The 18,946-nt window shown below is 40.6% G+C and overlaps 2 protein-coding genes across 2 annotated transcripts in view; one reads left to right on the top strand and one right to left on the bottom strand.

The window, feature by feature from the left end:
* GFRA1 (GDNF family receptor alpha 1) overlaps positions 1–10,503 on the bottom strand; it is a 274,556-nt gene extending 264,053 nt beyond the window's left edge. Inside the window, exon 1 of the mRNA XM_067000421.1 lies at positions 10,372–10,503. The gene's annotated coding sequence lies outside the window, so the exon portion shown is untranslated. The remainder of the gene's footprint in view (positions 1–10,371) is intronic.
* Positions 1,792–17,574, top strand: LOC106045208 (inactive pancreatic lipase-related protein 1-like). Its single transcript, XM_013195588.3, has 12 exons — positions 1,792–2,142; positions 2,901–3,055; positions 3,602–3,727; positions 5,898–6,032; positions 7,144–7,252; positions 10,025–10,144; positions 10,392–10,511; positions 11,902–12,020; positions 13,123–13,255; positions 14,396–14,507; positions 15,317–15,484; positions 17,416–17,574. The coding sequence occupies exons 1-12, from the start codon at positions 2,094–2,096 to the stop codon at positions 17,477–17,479; spliced, it is 1,410 nt and encodes a 469-aa protein (XP_013051042.1). The 5' UTR covers positions 1,792–2,093; the 3' UTR covers positions 17,480–17,574.
* The last annotated feature ends 1,372 nt before the right edge of the window (positions 17,575–18,946 follow it).

Genomic DNA, 18,946 nt, shown 5'->3' with positions numbered 1-18,946 from the left:
CAGTATAGTATTGACTAAACACTAACCGAGCCTGTAGGAAATTATGAAAGTACAATTAAACACAAGGCTGAGCTTCAGCCAGGAGAGCTCTGCAGCCACCAACACTACAAGTCACTCAGGGACCTTACAGGTGGCAAAGGAAGCGTGAACAATGCCAGGAAGCCCCACAGCACATTCCAGAAGCAAGCTGGGGCCTTCCTGTAGCATGTGAAATCCATTCCTTTCATGGGTCTCCTTCAGGCCCTCTTCCTACTTCAGACAGCAATTCCTTTCACTCTAAAACATAGCTGAGTCCTCATTTGACACTTTCTTTCTCAAAAGCCATCTTTTTTCCAACAGTCCCTGAACTGAAAGGCCTCAAGGGCCAAAGCAGCTCCTCCAGGCACAGTGAGCAGCCTGAGCTGTGCATCCCAGCCCCACGCCCTCTAACTAAAGGAGAAGCAAGCAGCTGGAACCCAGCTGCCCACAGACTACAGATTTGTGTAGTTATTCAGTTGGTTGTGTTTTATTATGGTGTTGACGAAGAGAAGCTGAGTAATTATGATAAAAACCTAACTCAAATCTTTTCCACCAGCTCTTAAGTTAAATGGGACAGTTCCTACCTCATTCTGAACAAGTATTCAGCAAAACTCATCGTGCAGCAGGACATTTGCTGATTCTCCTGTATCACTCACTGATAGGAACATACAAACTAAATGGCTACTTCAGATAAAGATGGAAGCACTGTGCTCTACGTTAGTATCAGAAGTGATGTTTTAGGAAAAAAAATTAAAACTTTGTTATTTAAAGAAATAAACCCAACTAGCATGGACGATAGCAGTGTGATACACATGCATGCAGCTGGTATCCATTTGGTTATTCCCAGAGGTGGAGATTAGGGAATGTCAGCTCTGCAAAGATATGTGCTAATAGCCAAAAAATAAAATAAAATTAAAAAATAGCTAAGGTGACAAAGCTTTCTAGGTGAAAAGTTTACTGAGGTCTCATGTTTTTTCTTTCCTTGAGTCTACTTATGTCCTTCTCCTACGGAAGGATAGGACCAAGGGGTTTCCAGGCCTAGCCTCGTTCATTTGCACAGATTTTCTTTCACGTTTTAGCTGATGTCTTTAGGAGAATGAGCTGGTGAACTCTGTAATACTGCAACAAAACACACAGCAGCCATGTCCCAACATCTGGGGGAATTCCACGTGTAATTGGTATATATTTCAGGCATGTTTGCTCTCAGTTCATTACTTAGAGTAACCACGTAGTAGACCCCTAAATGCCACCTATACAACACTAAAAACAAGAGCCTTCCCAGCTAAGACAAGCCCTTAAATGCACTGCTACCCAGACCCACATATTTCTTTCTAATGTGCCATTCCTAATGAGTTGCTTCTTGGGAATTACCCTACTTCTGGAGCTCTGACACTATTCTGGACTCCAGCACACCAACTGAAGAGATCAATGTCCATCAGTTTTGGACTTCACAGAGAAGCCAACTATTAAAGCCATTTTATAGCTTAGCTATAAACTATAATCTGAAATAAACAAATTTTCCCTATCTTTCCAGGAACATTTCCAAGGATAAGGCAAACTATAAAGTGCATGCAAAGTTCACTCAGTGCATGGAGTTTCAAGGCTGCACCGTAAGTAGTTCGGGTCTGGGGCAGGGCGGGTTGCTTTTACCTTGTCAGGTAAATGGCTTCCTAATACACGACAGTATGGAGGGGAATAGTAGCACATATGGGTGTTCTTATGCTGCTTCTAAAGTAGCTGGTATACAACCTATTAGCAGAGTAACCCTACCAGAACAAAAATCACTCTGAACTTCAGTTATGCCTTTAGTAGATCTTGCAGTAGATTTTTTTTTTTTTAGTAGACTTTATTAGTTTATTTTTTTAAAGCAGATTTTTAGTAGATTTTGCAGCGCTGTGATCTCAGCTGGAGCCAGGCAAAGCTCACTCACATATGTGGCAGTCAGAGGTACAGGTTGCAGGGAAGACAAACCAGGGCCATTTTCACCATGAGAAAAATCAGCACCAGTAAGCTAGATAGGCTTGCTAATCAAGCCAGTTAGCAAATCCTAGCTGCTTCTTTTTCTCCTGTTCTAGATGCTTGGAATTGGGATATTCGCGTTACTCCTGCTCAGCACAGCTGAAGGTAAGCATATGGAGTTATTGTTTATAGAGTCTTTCTATGATGCTGGGTTTTGTGAGATTTCATTCTGCACTGTGGTGATTCCACGCTTACTGATTGAGATTACACAGTCCACTTTCCTATACAAGGATGGTGAATTGAGCACGTGTCTGTGTGTGTTGTCTTTTCTTTTCTCCACTCTGGAAAACCCACCCTAGGAGCATGAAAGAAGTGCTGGTGTCTTCTATCTCAAAGGAAAGCTTTCCTTTCTTTACCAAGCTACATTGTTAAGAAATGATTTGTTGTACTCTTCTTTAGTGATGTCAGTGGGGAAAAAAGCAAAGCAGTTCAATGGGTGCACAGCTTTATATTCGGCAGAAGTCACCGTCTTATTTCTGATTTCTCACATAGTTAGCTGCTCAGCACAGTCTCCAGTTACTGCTGATTATTTGCATTAGCTTGGTTTGGTATTAGGAGAAACTCATCAGCTGTCTTTGCACTAGGCAAAATGCAGTTGAGGAAAGATACCCAAGATATGGTATAGGATGCCCCCAGGAGAACCCCACGGAATACTTTTTATATGAGCAATAGGGTGACTTCTTTTCTTGGGATAAACCATAGCCTTTGAGAGCTAAGACAGGACAAGTGCTGGTCTTTGCTTTATGTAAACTGTAGGATTTTCAACAGACCAAGAGACCTCTAGAGAAAAGAGGTTATATGTTATGATTAGTCTGCTCTTCTGTACTCATTCACAAATTCATGATCTGATCTACATGTTACAGGAAAAGAAGTTTGCTATGAAAGGCTGGGATGTTTCACAGATGATATACCATGGTCTGGGACTCTGGAAAGACCAATCCATAAGTTACCCTGGGATCCAGAAAAGATAAACGTCCAGTTCCTCCTGTACACAAGAGGAAATCCTAATAACTTTCAAGTAAGAACCACTGTGCTTTAAGTGTTCGTAAATGACATGAATAAAGGAGTAAATAAACACGGAGTTCAACTAACAGTGTTCCTGAAAAGTGTTAGAAATAGCCTTTTTTTTTTTCCCCCCCCCTCAAGAGGGAAACTCTTCCAGCTGCTTGGCAAGCTCTCTGGGCAAAATTTTCATATTTTTTTTTTCCTACAGCAAAATAGCCCTACCAGCCCTCACAAAGCAGTGCACTTTTTCTATATGCCCACTGAGAACTACTGCAAAACAATATATTTTTTTAATGTTGGGTGATTTATTTTTTTTCTCCACAGATAAGATGAAAACGTACTTAAAATAAAGTTTTAGCTGCTCTGAGATGTGTGTCAGAGCTTGCTCTGAGGGGAGATACAGACCTTAAGCCATAGTCATGTGAACACTTGCAGATGAGCTTAACAAAACTTTTAAACACCTATACAGAGGAACACAGTTTAGCTCTTCACAATTTTGATAATTGTTTTTTTTACAGAAAAGAGATTTAGAACCTTATTTATGTAATATCTACAACAGGTGATCTCTGCAGTTGAAGCCGCAACAATTGGGCGCTCTAATTTTAGTACAAGCAGGATGACAAGATTTATTGTACATGGATTTATAGATAACGGGGAAGAAAGCTGGCTGTCAGACCTGTGCAAGGTATGTACTGCAGGGAAATCCTGTCCCTGGGAAGTTTCTTAGTTTGCATTTAATAATACATTCCTATATATTGTCTGCTTTCTCTATTTCTAATTATTTTCTTTAGTACTACTTGTAGCAATAAGAAGGGTTAAAAAAAAGGCCATATTTTTTCAAATTGTTAGCAACTTAGACTTGCAGCTCTGCACCTTAAGGAAAAACATTAGGTAAAATGCATGAAATCCTTCAGTTTACTGAAGTGAGTGACAGTGGGATTTGGCTCAGTAAGCGTCTTTTTTCTTGGTTAAAACCAAGACAAACCCTGGAGAAAGATGTTTCTTAGGAAAGAAGGAGATTCCAGAAACAACCCCAGAACAGACTTGTAACTATTGCTTCATATTTCCCTAGACAAGAGAGAAGGTTAGTAGGTGTGGAAAGTCCATCACAAAGGCATGGACTGCCACTTGGGCGTTGGGGACATGGACTGGCCACTAACAGGAGCAGTAGGGCTGTAGAAGTGTGCAGCCAGAAGGGACCTCAAGGGAATCATTGTGAACCAAGCCCTCAATCTAGGGCTTGCTATGAACACCGAATGAAGTACAAAGCACTCTTTGTACTCTATTGATTTTTACACTGATTCTCCACTTTCTCAAGTTATTTCTTAACCCCATTAACATAGGGCTAACACAGTTGCAATTCCAGCTTGTGGTCTTCTCAAAACCTCTAAACATTGCTTTTGACTGCAGCTGCTAGTGAAAGCTACTAGTCTTAGAGCACACAGAGCAAAATACCAGTTGATGGCATATGACACTATTTGGATAAGGTTTTTCAACTAGGTATTCACACCACTCCAGTTTTGTGGAAATTATATATATTCTTATTTTACATAAGAGAACACTATGAGGAATAAAGTTAAAGTCCACTAAAATCAAAGTATCTCACACTTACTGCATCTGCATTACCTGTTTTTCTTTGTTACCAGCTCAAAAAAAATTATATTTGACAGGTTTTCTAGATGAAACATATCTACGTTGATTAATACTTTGTGAACATCTGGGAATGACTGTTGGATTTATTAGTTAATAATTTGTTCAAAGTATCAGAAGCAGTTTGATCTTCTGTAGCTCTCAGTCTCTCATTTTACACTCTTGGAGATTTTTTTTTTTTTCTAGAACCTCACAATCAAGAGGACAGCTCACATTTTAAAAGCTCCAACTGGTCCCTCAAATCGTTTTGGATAATTTTCATTAGGACTTTGAGACATGAGATAACTTTTTAAATTCTTTCCCTACTCTGGTGGTCTATGCTTTTATCACAATACTCCAATTGATTTAAAAAAAATAATAGAAGTCAATCTCAATGAATCTTGTTTAGTAAAGAGTAGATCAAGAGGGACTGTGAATATATCAACCCTACTATGTGTATCTGTTATCTATCCTTCTCAATAGAGCTATTAGTTATCTGCACATTTACGTTTTACCGTTTCTAATATAGTCACAGACTGCTGTTGCTTTTTTCTGTTCTTTGCTAGTTGTATCTTGATTTGTATGCTTCTGTATGCCTGAATGTAGTGCAAAGGAGAGTAAATATACTAAAACTACTAAAGCAAACTACACTTAACAAAACAATCCAGCTCAGAGGAGAAAAGCAAAGCTTCAGATTCTATGGCAGACAATGAAGCATCTGCCCATATAAGCACCTTCCAAAATAAAGCCCAAATGAATATTCAGTGACAGCAGCGACTTATGCAACCTCTTATTAGAATGCACACTTTTATGAATCTGTATCAGGAAAACACTGATTTTAGTAACGCAAAATTCTAACTGAATTCAAATTAAAGAAGTACTTTTAAATAAATTAAGTGCACGTGTAGAGCACTTTAGTGTTATATACAAAGTCTGATTGAAATTAAGTGTCAGGACTTGTACTGTTTTGCCCTCTGCACAAAATACTGCTGTGGGTATTTGAAATGATGGAGTGGCCATTACTGCAACAGACCACCCCATTTTGGGCTCAAACAATACTGTGTCCAGACATGGCCACAGATATACACTAAGGTTTTGGTTCTTGGAATGTTCTCAAACAAATTCATGCAGCATTTATTAGTTTGGCTGTGATAAGCATTGTGAATCCAGTACAGGTTGTATATACTGTTGAACTGTGTGGTTTTTGCTTTTGTTTTACAAAACAGAGGATGCTTACAGTGGAAGATGTGAACTGCATCTGTGTAGACTGGAGCAAAGGCTCAAAATGTCAGTACACCCAGGCATCGAACAACGTCCGTGTTGTAGGAGCTGAAATAGCTTATTTTATAAATGTGCTTACGGTAAGAATTTCACATTTACATGGATACAGTTATAATGCTGATTTGGGGAAAAAAAAAGTGATTCAGGAACTTTCATGAATGTGAATGTCATCAGTAAAAGCATTTTCTTCTACTCAGTGATTATTTTAGAAGTTCTGCTGGAAACAGATTTATGTTTTAGACAGAGAACTATGTGATAACAGCAAGGTTAGTAAAATTACAGATATCAAGATCTTCAAGACATCCCCATGCTACAGCTGAATAGTTGTCCCATAGGCATTAACAGATGTAAAGAGCTGCATAGATTTTAAATATGCAGAAATAATGGACACAGTAAACTGCCTTTTCATGGGGACAAAAATGTATAAAATAGCTCTTAAGAATGACTGAAAAACAAACAGCGACTGGAGAGCAACTGCTCTCAGGTGACCAGAAGTGCCTGGGACCTTCCCAGCTGCCTCCAGGGAAAGCCAACACGCAGTGCCTACATCTCCAGGAGGTGCCACATGCCCCCTTTCTCAGTCAACTTCATGTGGGAAGCGATGCTTGGTTTGAAGCCTTCTTTTTGTCTAAGTGCTTTCAACATGAATTCCCCTTAAGAGAACTCTGAATTACTTGACAAGACAGTATGCCGGGGCCTGCAGGGCCCAAACCCAGCACTCACCCTCCACATCTGCATTCCAGCCGCTGAATTACTGTCTAAAAGGCTGAAGGCATCTCTTCTCTTGCATCATCTTCCAGCTACACACGGTGCCTGACCTGCCAGATGTAACTAACCCTGGTTGAACCCTGCAAGCCAGATAAGCTTTCTGTGAGTCTTCAGTGGTCTAGGATGTAAAGAGGGTGTTGAGTCTCTCAAGACTCAGCGGCGGAGCTGTCTAGAGTTGTAAGAGCATCCAAATGAGGGCAGCAGCTGAATAAGGAGCTTTGGAAAAAAAATATGTTTTTGGATATAAGAACCTAAATTGGCAAAAAATGTTGAGAGCCTATAGGATATGCTGAATACCCTTGCAGATTAGGCCCTGAATCTGTAGTCAAATTAAGAGCTGGCTTTCAACCCCTCTTTACTTTTTCCTGTTGTTGATAGAAAATGGAAGTAGTAAGGTATTATTTCTAATTAGTGTTTTCTCAGGAGCAATATGGATACTCTCCAGCCCAAGTTCATATAATTGGCCACAGCCTGGGAGCACACGTGGCAGGGGAGGCTGGCAGGAGGAGGCCAGGTGTTGGAAGAATAACTGGTAAGGCAGGGATCAAAGTCACAGCTCATACTAGAGATACCACTGCTTAACGGAACACTGCTGTTCATTTTTTCCTTCAGTCATATCTGACTGGAGGACATAGTTTAGTCAAGAGTAATTTGGGCAATATATAATTTATCTTGTCTCACAGCACAGGCTGGAGCTGCACCCTGGCATGCCTGGGGGGCAGTCAGCATGACGATTATCTTGTGTGCGTATATTTAACACAGCAATGGGAAAGCTCCCTGCAGCTAACAGAGCCAGAACGCCCCCTGCAATAACATCAGTTGACTTCCTGATGCACATCAATGCATCTCTGCAGAGCTTGCTGTCTGGTGCCTCAGCCCAGCAGCGTCACTGCAGTGTGCCCAAAGCTCGCTCCAGTCCAGCTCCAGTCTGCAGCAGCGCTGGAGCCATGCTGTAACACAACAGCATTCTACTGTCACTGCTGGAAACGAGCTCACAATGATGAATGTACGCGCAGAGCCAACTTCAGCTGCTGAGGTTGTTTTTTTGCCGTTGTTTTTTGTTTTGTATTTTTGAAATAGTTTCTCCAACACTACTGCAATCATAGAATCACAGAATGGTTTGGGTTGGAAGGGAACTTAAAGACCATCTAATTCCAACCCCAGGGACACCTCCCACTAAATCAGGTTGCTCAAAGCCCCATCCAGCCTGGCCTTAAAGACTTAGACCAGGAGAATAATCCCTACTTCCTTGTCCTGGCAGCTTTTCTCCTGCCTTTTTCACCTTTCATTTATCTCACCTTTTATGTAGAAGCACATCTGATACACAACATTACAGCCATTGCTTGCAGGTCATTCCATAGCATACTAGAAGCAGCACAGCAGTGAGGACAATTATTTTGTACTGCAGTTTTGGTAACAAATACAATTTTCCAAAACATAATGGTCCAAATCTGATGTTTCAGAAGTAGTAGGCTGACCTTCTCAATATCACCCACAATCACCGTGATCTATGACTATATAAACCTTTCACCTGTAGAACACGTTTACAGTAATGAAGTTCTGGGTTTTACTCTGTTTTTGTTGTTGTTTTGTGGGTTTTTTTTTTTTTGCTGTTGTTGTTTTGTTTGGTGGGGTTTTTGTTCTTTTTCATTTATTTCCAGCAAGCTTTCTAAAGTTTAATTTCTTATGTAACTTGATACACTAAATCTCTTGTCTCAGGAGCAAAAGTTGAGTTACATGGGAACATATCATCTGCCCAGATTTAATGGAACTTACTAAGAAACTGTAGATTTCACTTGAATTCCCTTCTTCTTTCAGCATTCATCTGCTTATTTAGCTATATAATTTCACAGAATCACTTGCATGAGCTGACTTTTGGTCATCAAGGCATATTTTCCACTACTGAATTCAAAAGTTATGTAGATTTGCTTGCAGAGGTGGGCTAACTAGTTGCTGGCATCTGCTCTGTATGACCTTCATGTGGGGCTTTTGTAACTTGAGCTCTGAAATGTTTTCAGGATCAGACCCTCATGTTGAGTTATTTTGTGTGTGCTTCTATATCTAATGACTTCCTCTACAGATAGGCCTTTAGATGTTGAATTTCTTATTAAAAATGCCACTCTGGAAATTTCAACTTGTATCAGCTGTCTGTCTGTCTAAGGACGCCCTGAATGCTGTTGTTTGGGTGACAGTAGATGTTGCTATATATAATTCACTGGATTTCTACCTTCCAGCAGCCCTCTGGTTTAGTCTCTTTTCAGTACGTAGCAGCACATTTTCTACCAGTTCCTCCACCTGCCTCGTCTTGTGGCAGAGGCTCTCTCTCTGTCTAAAGGCGGCTCAGCATCATTAATGCCTGTACACTCACGTTCCACAGAGCCTTCCTGTTTCTTGTCACTGAAAGAACATCTCATTCACTGCATTTTCCAACTAACTTGCCAATTCTTCCCTCCTCTCTAGAAAATATACGTTAAATCTCTGGTGAGTCACAGCCCTAGGTAACTACCCACTTGCCTTGCCAAGTGTCATATAAAGATTTCCTTTTTCCACAGGATTGTATTAAAAAGTTATTAACCCAGACCTTTTCTGTTGTTACACTCCCTTAGGGATTTCAGGCTTCGTGAATCTTAGACTAGTAGTCTACAAAGTTCAGTCTAAAAGCAAAATCAAAAGCTGCTACCTAAGGAAAGCAAGAGATGCAAGTATAAAACCATAATATTTTGTAATCTGTGGGAGTACACAGGCTCCCAGAATTGCGGCAGCAATTTGAGAGGCAAATTGAGTAGTATTTCTGCTAGGATCAAAAGCAAAGATCATAACTTCAAAACTAGATGCCTTTTCAAAACCTGACTAGAGCCAGAAGTAGGCACATTGATTTCAGTGATTCCAAGCACATGGCAGTAATGCTTTCAGTATCAATTCCTGTCTGAGTATGCTCAGACGAGGTACTCAAGAAACCACACAGATGGGCACTATGGGATGTGGACACAGCAACCTTGATTTGAGCAACACTAAATTCCCTCAAAATAATAACCAACCTCCAGGTGATGGGATCCATCATTGAAATAAGTCACCAAAATTCAACAGATTTCTCACAAGTAACCTTCTCTCCTACCTAGAATTCAACACTAAGCCATTCGGTCAGAGCGCACGTATCATCGCTTTATTAACGTGTATGCTACTTAGATGTAAGGAGGCACAGACGGCGATATATGAGACATTAATTATAAACAATCATACTGTTACATAAAATGACACATTTAGTTGTCTTCAACTGCACATGACACTAACCTTTTTCTTTCAGGACTGGATCCTGCTCAACCTTATTTTCAGGACACTCCAATTGAAGTCAGACTGGATAAATCTGATGCAGAGTTTGTTGATGTTATACACACAGATTCAGCTCCCACTATCCCCTACTTAGGTGAGTGTTCAGCTTTACTGTATTGGTACCTAATTATTTTTGCTGTATGGCACTTGAGTGTCCTAATTATTCACCAAGACTCAAGTATGCTGGGTGGTTCTTAGACAATTTAAAAAAAAAAAAAAACACAGTTCTGGTCACTGAGACTTCATATTCTCAAATACCACAGATAAACCTCAAGCCAACAGCTATAGATATGAGATGACATGAATTTAAAACGTACTTACCCCTGCTTTAAACGCTTCAGGTTTTGGAATAGGCCCAGCAATAGGACATCTTGATTTTTATCCAAATGGAGGAGAGGAAATGCCAGGATGTGGGAAGAATCCTGTTTCACAGATTGTAGATCTTGATGGCATCTGGGAAGGTAAGTAGGTTGATTACACTACAAATTTAGAGGAAGGTCAACCTCAAAATGTAATGACTGAGCTATTCTTCATTCAGGTGTTTTGTGTTACCTTTAGTGGGCCCACCAGCAATGGCAGCTACAGAGTGCAGTGAAACTGCTAGCATGCTCAAACCAAACACTTTCCAGTAATTATTCCCATATATGGATCAGAAAAGAAACAGAACAAAGGCCTTGGTCTGGAAACCTTCTCTAAAGTAGCTAATAGCACAAACAAATATTACTTAAGCTGTGCCAAAATCTCTGAAGGGTTTATAATGACACATTTAACTTTGGTGGAATAGGGCAACAATACATCTACTTCTGCTATGGGATCTTCAGCTGCAAGTCTTCTGACATAAGCAACACATTTAATTTTATTTTCTTTCTTTTTAAAGCTACCCATCACAAATCTGGATTGCATTGAAGCAATATAATTTGTCTATTTTTTAGTCAGCTAAAAAAAGATTGGCAAGAGGCTGCTCAATAATTTTTTCTTTGTTGTTTTGCATAGTTTCAATAAATGCTCTAATTATTTTTTAAACATCCATATAATATTACATTGCACATAACAGAACATTTAAAAAAAAAAAAAGTTTTCTCCTCTAAAGACTTCAGTATACAATTTGAGCTCTTTCTCACACTACTGCAAGCACCTTATAGTCTGGGAATCCATTAATTTCTATGTGATAACCAGCCTTTTTATCTAGGTTTTAATCAATGCAGCTGGAAGCACTACTCCCCCTCACTCCCAAGTAAACTTATTATCAATAATGGGGAATTAAAGCACAAAGAAATAACAGTGTTGTATATCATCTTCTTTTTAATCTAAAGACAGGAAAATAAATGAAATATAAAGGAAAATAATATATTCATTATTTTAATTTTAAGAGTCTTCCTCCCTTAAACACTTTCCGAATAACAATAATTTTGTTTTGAAGTCCTCAGCTGGAATAAATCAGCATTGCCCAGTTCAAACCGAATACTTGGCATTCAGTTTTCTTTTGTTATGGTAATGCAGCTATTGCCTATAAAAGACTGGTTGGTGCAGCTCTCCTTTCTATTGTGAAACTCGGTCAGATTACTTGACAAAGCGTTTTGGAGGGGAGGATTAGGGGTGGGCTGGCCTGCACAGTCAGTCTCCACAAAGCATTTCAAGTTCATATTTTACACCTGTTGACTCAATGACATTCCTCAGAGCATCAATTCATTGCAAAAGCAAGGTTCAAACCTCATGTTCACCACTCCAAGAGTAGTGGGGAGGCTTTTGAGTGAGAATAATAAATTCTGGTGTCACGGCAAGTGCTGTGTTGGTATCTTTTCCTGTTTGTTTACCAAAAATAAGAACTAACCCGAGAGCGTTTTTTCACAGGAACTCGGGACTTTGTGGCTTGTAACCATTTGCGGAGTTACAAGTATTACTCGGACAGTATTATCTACCCTGATGGATTTCTGGGTTATTCTTGTACTTCATACGATGCTTTTCAAACAGTGAGTATTTTTCAGAGCCTCGGGATGGGCCATTTCAAAAGTAGTGACTCTTATCAATACATCTGAAATTTGAAATTCAATTTATTTTTGCTAGCTTGCACCCAAATGGGTGCCCATGTAAGAGAAGTGACAGACATCTTACAGTGTTATAGCTCATGAATGGGTCAAAGTAGGAAAAGGTAACAGCAAAACAGTGATATCCCTGGTACTTCGCTGCTGTGACAGCCCTAAGGTGCTACTGGAGCTGGTGGGGCTCCAGGCCCCAGGCCTACCCTGCAGTGTCAAATGGGAACAGGCAAGGAGGAGAGCCTGTCCCAGCAATCACAGCAGCAAGGAGAATCCCATAGTGTAGCAGATGAGCTTTCAAATGTAGCTTAAACATCTTTTCAGAACAATAAGAAGTAAAATAATTTGTAAAGGTCTGATGGGGTTAGTCCATGGTCAAAGTACTTTGGTGAACTAAGATAGCCTCAAGGACAGAGGACAATGCTTTATGGACCAAGGGCAGGAAACCCTTCCCTGTCTCAGACTGGGAGATAATGAACTACAGCCTAATTGTAGCAGGGAGGCAACAGGCTCATCATATCCCACAAGCAGCACAGACAGAAGGGAACGGAACAAGGGACAAGTATAAAAGGTATAAAATTGACCTTTATACGTTCTGAGCAGGTGATACAGATCACTCTGGGAGAAGGCAACTACATGCTTCTGTCACCAGGGTAAAAAGCTGCTTTCAAGACAAAAATGAGCTTTGTTTTCAATGCAAAAGACTTTCTTGACCCAACCTGAAGGTATGAGGAGACATCACTCTTTCTCACAAATTGCTGGGAAAGAAATCTCTCTCCTTCTCCCTGCTCCAGTTCAAGACTACTCAAGGACGTCACTTATGCAGCTTCAGAGAGCAAGATGGCATGAGAAAAAACATGGAGCCCTGAAAAATCAGTCTTGCAGAACTCTGGCTAGCTTATATGATCTTTCTGTAGTTACAGAAAGAGTTACTTAAAACTCGTTGCTGTGATTCATGACCAGTTAATAATAGTTTTTTTTTTTTTTTCTTGTCTGTCTGGATAATTTTATTAACAGATATATTTATTTTCACTAGGAAAACTGTTTCCCATGCCCAAAAGAAGGATGCCCAAATATGGGTCACTTTGCAGATAAATTCAAAGCCAGATATAAAGATAGCAGTTTTGTGAAACTTTACCTGAATACTGGAGAAGTCAAGGATTTTGCTCGTGAGTTTTGATTGCTTCAGTTGCTACCTACTCCCTACTCCTTGTAAACATACTTTTTCCCCCCCCCATTTTACAGTTAATTTAAACAGATGAATAGACCTCATAGCAGTACAAATGGCTCTTCGGTCATTGTGCCTTTTCCTCTTATGCTCCAATACTAATGCCCAGCTTTGTGCCCTCCAGCACAAGAAGGACGTTGGGCTATATAGCCAACTGGAAGTCACTGAGATGTTCAGTGGGCTACACTGCAAGGTGCATGGAGAAGGGATGATAGGCAAAGCACAGGAGTCATAGCAAGGGGAATTCTTACTAAATGTTATGAAAGTGTCTGTCAGCATGGCAGTGGTTAAGGGCAGAAAGAGAGGCCTGGAGAAGCTGTGGAATCTCCAACTCTGGAGATAGTCAAAACTCAACTTGGCAATGAGCAACCTGACCAAAGCTGATCTTGCTTTGAGAAATTGATGGATTAGATAACTTCCTTTACAACCTAAGTTATAAGCTATCCTAAATGTCAGCTTTCATAAGACAGTTCTCCCTTCATGTTTGCAAGCAAGAATCGGAGGGAGAAGAAGTGCTTTGTCTAATTGCATGCTAAAGGAAATTTCCTACTCATAGAAATAATCACATTGGATATTTTTTTACACTCCTTTTATACTGCTTATACTTGGTATGGATCAGTGTTTTTTCCCAGTACTTCCTTCTTTCCAGCTTCACTGTATGTAAAAACATTTGGGGTCAAAATGCTCAGGTCTATGATGTGTTTGTCATATTATGAGCTAGGTTTGTCAGTTGGTTGCTTTCAGAAAGCCATACAAATGTCTACCCATTTCTCCTGTTGATCTCATTAAGACATAACAACAGATCTGACTCACTGGTGTTTTGTTTGTGTTGCACGGTTATAACCCAATGAAAAATGGTGAGCACCAACAGTCCTGCATGACAGCATTGTATTAACTTTGCCCAGTCCAGGCAGCCTGGGATGTAGCCTTAAGCTAAAAGTGCAAGGCAGTGATAATTTTTTATTTTATTTTACTTTTGCTTTCAACTACATTACACAGAAAAGAAAAAGAAAAAAAAATGATATTTTGGAAATTGTTTCTCTCTGGGTATGATCTAACTCACTGTATTTCTTCTGTGTAGTTTGGAGGTACAAAGTAACCGTGACACTCTCTGGAAACAGGAAAGTAACAGGATATGCAAATATTGCCCTGTATGGGAATGATGGGAACACAAGGCAGCATCAGATTCTCAAGTGAGTTCAATATTCAATAGAAAAGAAACTTCTCTTCTAGAATGCATAATTCATATGTCTAATAATATTTCTGTTTAAGTTAGTCCAATTTTGCAGAGCAAATTCTACTTCCAGGTACAGCTTCTTGATGCAAATGCAGAGACAATTCACTCACTCTGGATTTACTTTAGAGGGGAAAAGTTTAGAATGCAGAATTTTAAAATCTTAGAAATTTAAAACATTAGAATTTGGTGCAGTCTCAAACTGCTGCCAGTTAGAGCTCGCTCTCTTGATGCAACATGAAATTAGGAGCCAGATTATGAACTATGGTGACCCAAGAGCAGATGCACATTTTACTTAGTCACACTGCTGTAAGTTTGAGGATCTCTGGTAGAGAGCCAGTCAGAGCAGCTGGTGAATAATCCTTCTGGCCATCCCAAACAAATCCAGCTTCTGTATCAAATAAATCAATTAACATTAAATAAGATTATTTTTTTAATGTGCAAAACATGGTATAAACCCTGCCTACATAAGCAACAGGGAGCAGCTCTGCCTACTCCATAGGGATTGTCCTCTAACTGAGTCTTCACAGTGAGTTATGACTGTGCCATATCAAGCCTATCTGCCTTTGTTTCTTCTGACAAACAGTGATTTGGATGCATTATATTGGAAAATGGACTGACATATTACTAATTTTCCATTATACTGACATACTACTAACTTTCGATTGACTTGCCACCACAATCAGTTGATGGGACTAGTAATTAATACTAAAATGCCACCCTGACTTGCATCCATAAAACTTTTTTTTTTTATTATTTTTTCCACAGGGGAACCCTCCAACCAGACAACACTTATACAGCCTTCATTGATGCAGAAGTTAATATCAGAACAGTTACAAAGGTTAAATTTCTTTGGAACAACAACGTGGCAAATCCGACTTTCCCTAAACTAGGAGCCGCCACTATCACAGTACAATCTGGAGAAAGTGGAGAAGAGTAAGTATACCCATTGTAAAAATCCTGAAAGTTACTTTGAAGGGTAAGTGACAAAAGTATATGTGGGGCAAAAATGTTTCCACAAGAAAAGGTGTTTAAAGCATTAAAAGAAATAGACTCTAAACAACACTTTTAATTTCCTCCCTTTCAAGATACTGTTCATACATAATTTCATTCACTACTACTTCAACTCTCTAGCTTAAATAACTTCAAAGAAAAAATTTAAATATTTCCAGGCTTCAGAAGGGAAAATTTCCTGCTTAACTCTTTGGGTGAGAAAGATTAGCACTGGCTTGGATTATCAGCATCATTCTTGCCAAGTTCCTACTTGCTGTCTGCAAGAAATGGTTATCTGTGTCTGAGCTTGCATTAGGATGCCTGATTCACTGCCAGTGGGAATCAGCAGAAGATTTCCATTGATATTGATGGTCCCTGAGATCACATTTGACAAGACAGAGTGGCAATAATAGGCCTACCATTCCAGAGACTAATACTTGGAAACTGTACTTAAATGGCTAAATATAAAGTCTATTGATATAGGCTAAAACTGATTTCTGTAGACTTTGTGGAGTACAGTGTGGATGCTCAGATTAAAGAAGTATGTTTTACTGATCCTATTTTAACCATCTGATTGGACTTTTTAGAACACAACCCCTCATTTGCTTGATCATTTATGTTATTTGATCCAGCCTATGACTGGATGTCTAGAAGAGGGGGTACAGTATATGCTTTAGGCCCATATACAAGTTCCTGGTTAAAATGTAATCACTTAAAAGACAACATTGCAGATGGAAACAGTTTCAAGCAAAGGAAAATTATTACAGCCCCAAAGCATTACCTCTCAGCAGAGGTAGTCCAGTTGTAGTTCCTGTTCATCAAACCATATGCTGACAAAGCGTATTCAGTGAGCACATGCTCTTCTATGGACTCATACCCTTGCACACGGAGTTGAGATCATCTATCTAGTGATGGTAGCACACAAACTGGGAAAAAAAAAAAGAAAGCTTTTCAGGTAGCATGGGTGCGTGTGGTGGTTTTACCCAGCTGGGCAGCTGAAGGCCACCACAGCCACTCTCTGACTCCCCCTCCTCAAAGGGAAAGGGGGAGAAAATACGACAGAAAGGGCTCAAGGGTTGAGATAAGGACAGGATTAATATAATTTATTACCTATTACTAACAAGGTAGAGCACTTCTTCCCCCCCGAGCGGCTCAGGGGAACAGGGAATGGGGCTGTGGTCAGTCCCACAGGCAGCAGCTCTTCAAGAACTGCTCCCACATGGCTCCGTACCACGGGGTCCATCCCCCAGGAGCAAACTGCTCCAGCACGGGTCCCCCACGGGCAGCAGCTCCGGCCCGGGGCCTGCTCCTGCGGGGGCTCTCCATGGGCCGCAGCCTCCTCCAGGCCACATCCACCTGCTCCACCGGGGGCTCCTCCACGGGCTGCAGCGTGGAGATCTGCTCCGTGTGGGACCCGTGGGCTGCAGGGGGACAGCCTGCTCCCCCAGGGGCCTCTCCACAGGCAGGGGAACTGCTGCTGCGTGCCTGGAGCACCTCCTGCCTTCCTGCTGCACTGACCTGGGGGGCCCCAGGGCTGCTTCTCACTCTCCCAGCTGCTGTTGCACAGCAGTTGTTTCTCCTTTCTTCAATCTGCTCTCCCAGTGACCCAACTAGTGTCACCCACTGGCTTGGCTCTGGCTAGTGGCGGGTCCCTTTGGAGCTGGCTGAAACTGCTCCTTACCTAACATGGGGCAGCTTCTGGATTCTTCTCACAGAGGCCAACCCTGCAGCCTCCTGCTACCAAAACCTTGCCACGTAAACTCAACACAGTGTGTCAAACGACGAATCGGGTTGACATATTAAAACAAATCCTCTTGTATAATCTCAGTAAATCTTGACAGCTCAAGACATTCACATATTTTTGTTTCCTTCAGATTCCGTTTCTGTGGTTCTGAGACCGTGAGGGAGGAAGTTCTGCAAACTCTTACTGCTTGCTAACACCACCTATGGATGCCCAAAGCCTTGCTCTCAATAAAAGCTAGTCATGCATGAAAGACTGGAGTCTTCAGTCACTGCAGTTATGATGGAAGCTTTACATACCAAGTAATGAATTGCACCTTTTAGATGCAGACATGCAAGAAGAAACCTTCCTTGCCCTAGCATGCTAAAAATAAATAAAAATAAATAATAATAATTAAGGAATTTTAATGTGTAAGGGATGGGGAGGCTGCAGATGCACATTTTGTTATTTCTGGGTGGTCATGTGGGTTTTGTGTGGTTGGTTTTGTGTGTTTTTTGTTTGTTTGTTTGGTTGGTTTGTTGTGGGTTTGTTGTTGTTTGTTTTTGAGTCTGTGGATCTCTCCCTATGGACAACCTGCAAAATACAAAATTTTTACAGCATCTTTAGAAGTGAATGAGCCAATGCCCACTGGGAAAAAAAAATCCTCTGATTTCAGTGTGTTTCAAAATAATTTCAGACAAGGGGAAGAAAGGGGGCAGGTAACAGAATCTGGCACATGGCTTCTGGACAGTGCCATGAGAAAGCAGACATGCTTGTGAGAAGAAAGAGATGAGAGGGTTAATGAAGCTGATGTTCTTACCCAAACTGTTCTTACCTAAACTTAGAATTGGCAAGAGATAAAAATGTGAACAGAGACAGGAGGGTGAGCAGTTTACAAAAGGATACAGAAGTTTTTAATTACCAGTGAGAAATGCAATAGTGAACGTGATGAAGAACTTGCTGAACTGATGCTAAACTAAGCTTAAACCACAGGATCCAGATAGAATTAATTTGAGAAATTTGCATATCAAATTTCAAATGTTACTGAAATTTCACTAAAATGCTTATAATCAGAACAATCATCAAATTATTCTGAAATTCCATCTGCTGACTCACAGTCTTGAGCAAAACTGCCAGATGATCAGTAGTCAAGTTACAGAACGGACAATGCAATGAGGGAGCCACTTCTTTCTTGTCTTTTCGATAAATGTTATCAGCAAAAGTGTAGTTAACTCACAAATTAATTTTTGTCCCGAAGCAATCCTATCTCAGCTCCCTCATCCTGCTGCTGGAGAAACACACTGTTTCTCCTCTGCTCTCAGAGGAACCCCATCCTCAGTGGAAGAAAACACAGAACTGCTGAGGCCTGGAGACCCACCACTCCTTGGGACCCTTTCTCTTAAGGGGTTTCTCCTGATGTTCCCCAGGCTGGGGCCCTCTGCTCCTTCTGCCTTTCTGCATGATCTTTCCCCCAAAAAAGGTCTAGTCCTGAGAGAACATCAGCCCCCTTGCAAGGCTTTGAATTCCCCTTTCGGTGGTGGAGGTTGAAAAGGGGAGGCTGTAAAGGGGAGAATAAGAAGAGTCAGCACTGAAGACTGGCAATTTATTGGCATTCTCAGAGCTGAAACCAGTTCCTTGTGTCAGAAACAAACCGTTCCTTGATTTTACCCAACTGAAAAGAATAT

This window comes from Anser cygnoides, chromosome 7, assembly GCF_040182565.1.
Source record: "Anser cygnoides isolate HZ-2024a breed goose chromosome 7, Taihu_goose_T2T_genome, whole genome shotgun sequence".
Lineage (NCBI taxonomy): Eukaryota > Metazoa > Chordata > Aves > Anseriformes > Anatidae > Anser > Anser cygnoides.
The sequence above is the reverse complement of the archived record's forward strand: the minus strand, read 5'-3'. Positions and strand labels throughout refer to the sequence as shown.

What these genes read in the sequence shown, in the direction of transcription:
- LOC106045208 (XM_013195588.3), top strand. Translation starts at nt 2,094, where the DNA reads ATGCTTGGAATTGGGATATTCGCGTTACTCCTGCTCAGCACAGCTGAA. An exon ending in CCTGCTCAGCACAGCTGAAG is followed by an intron (nt 2,143 to 2,900) that starts GTAAGCATATGG and finishes TACATGTTACAG; the next exon opens with GAAAAGAAGTTTGCTATGAA. An exon ending in TCTGGAGAAAGTGGAGAAGA is followed by an intron (nt 15,485 to 17,415) that starts GTAAGTATACCC and finishes TGTTTCCTTCAG; the next exon opens with ATTCCGTTTCTGTGGTTCTG.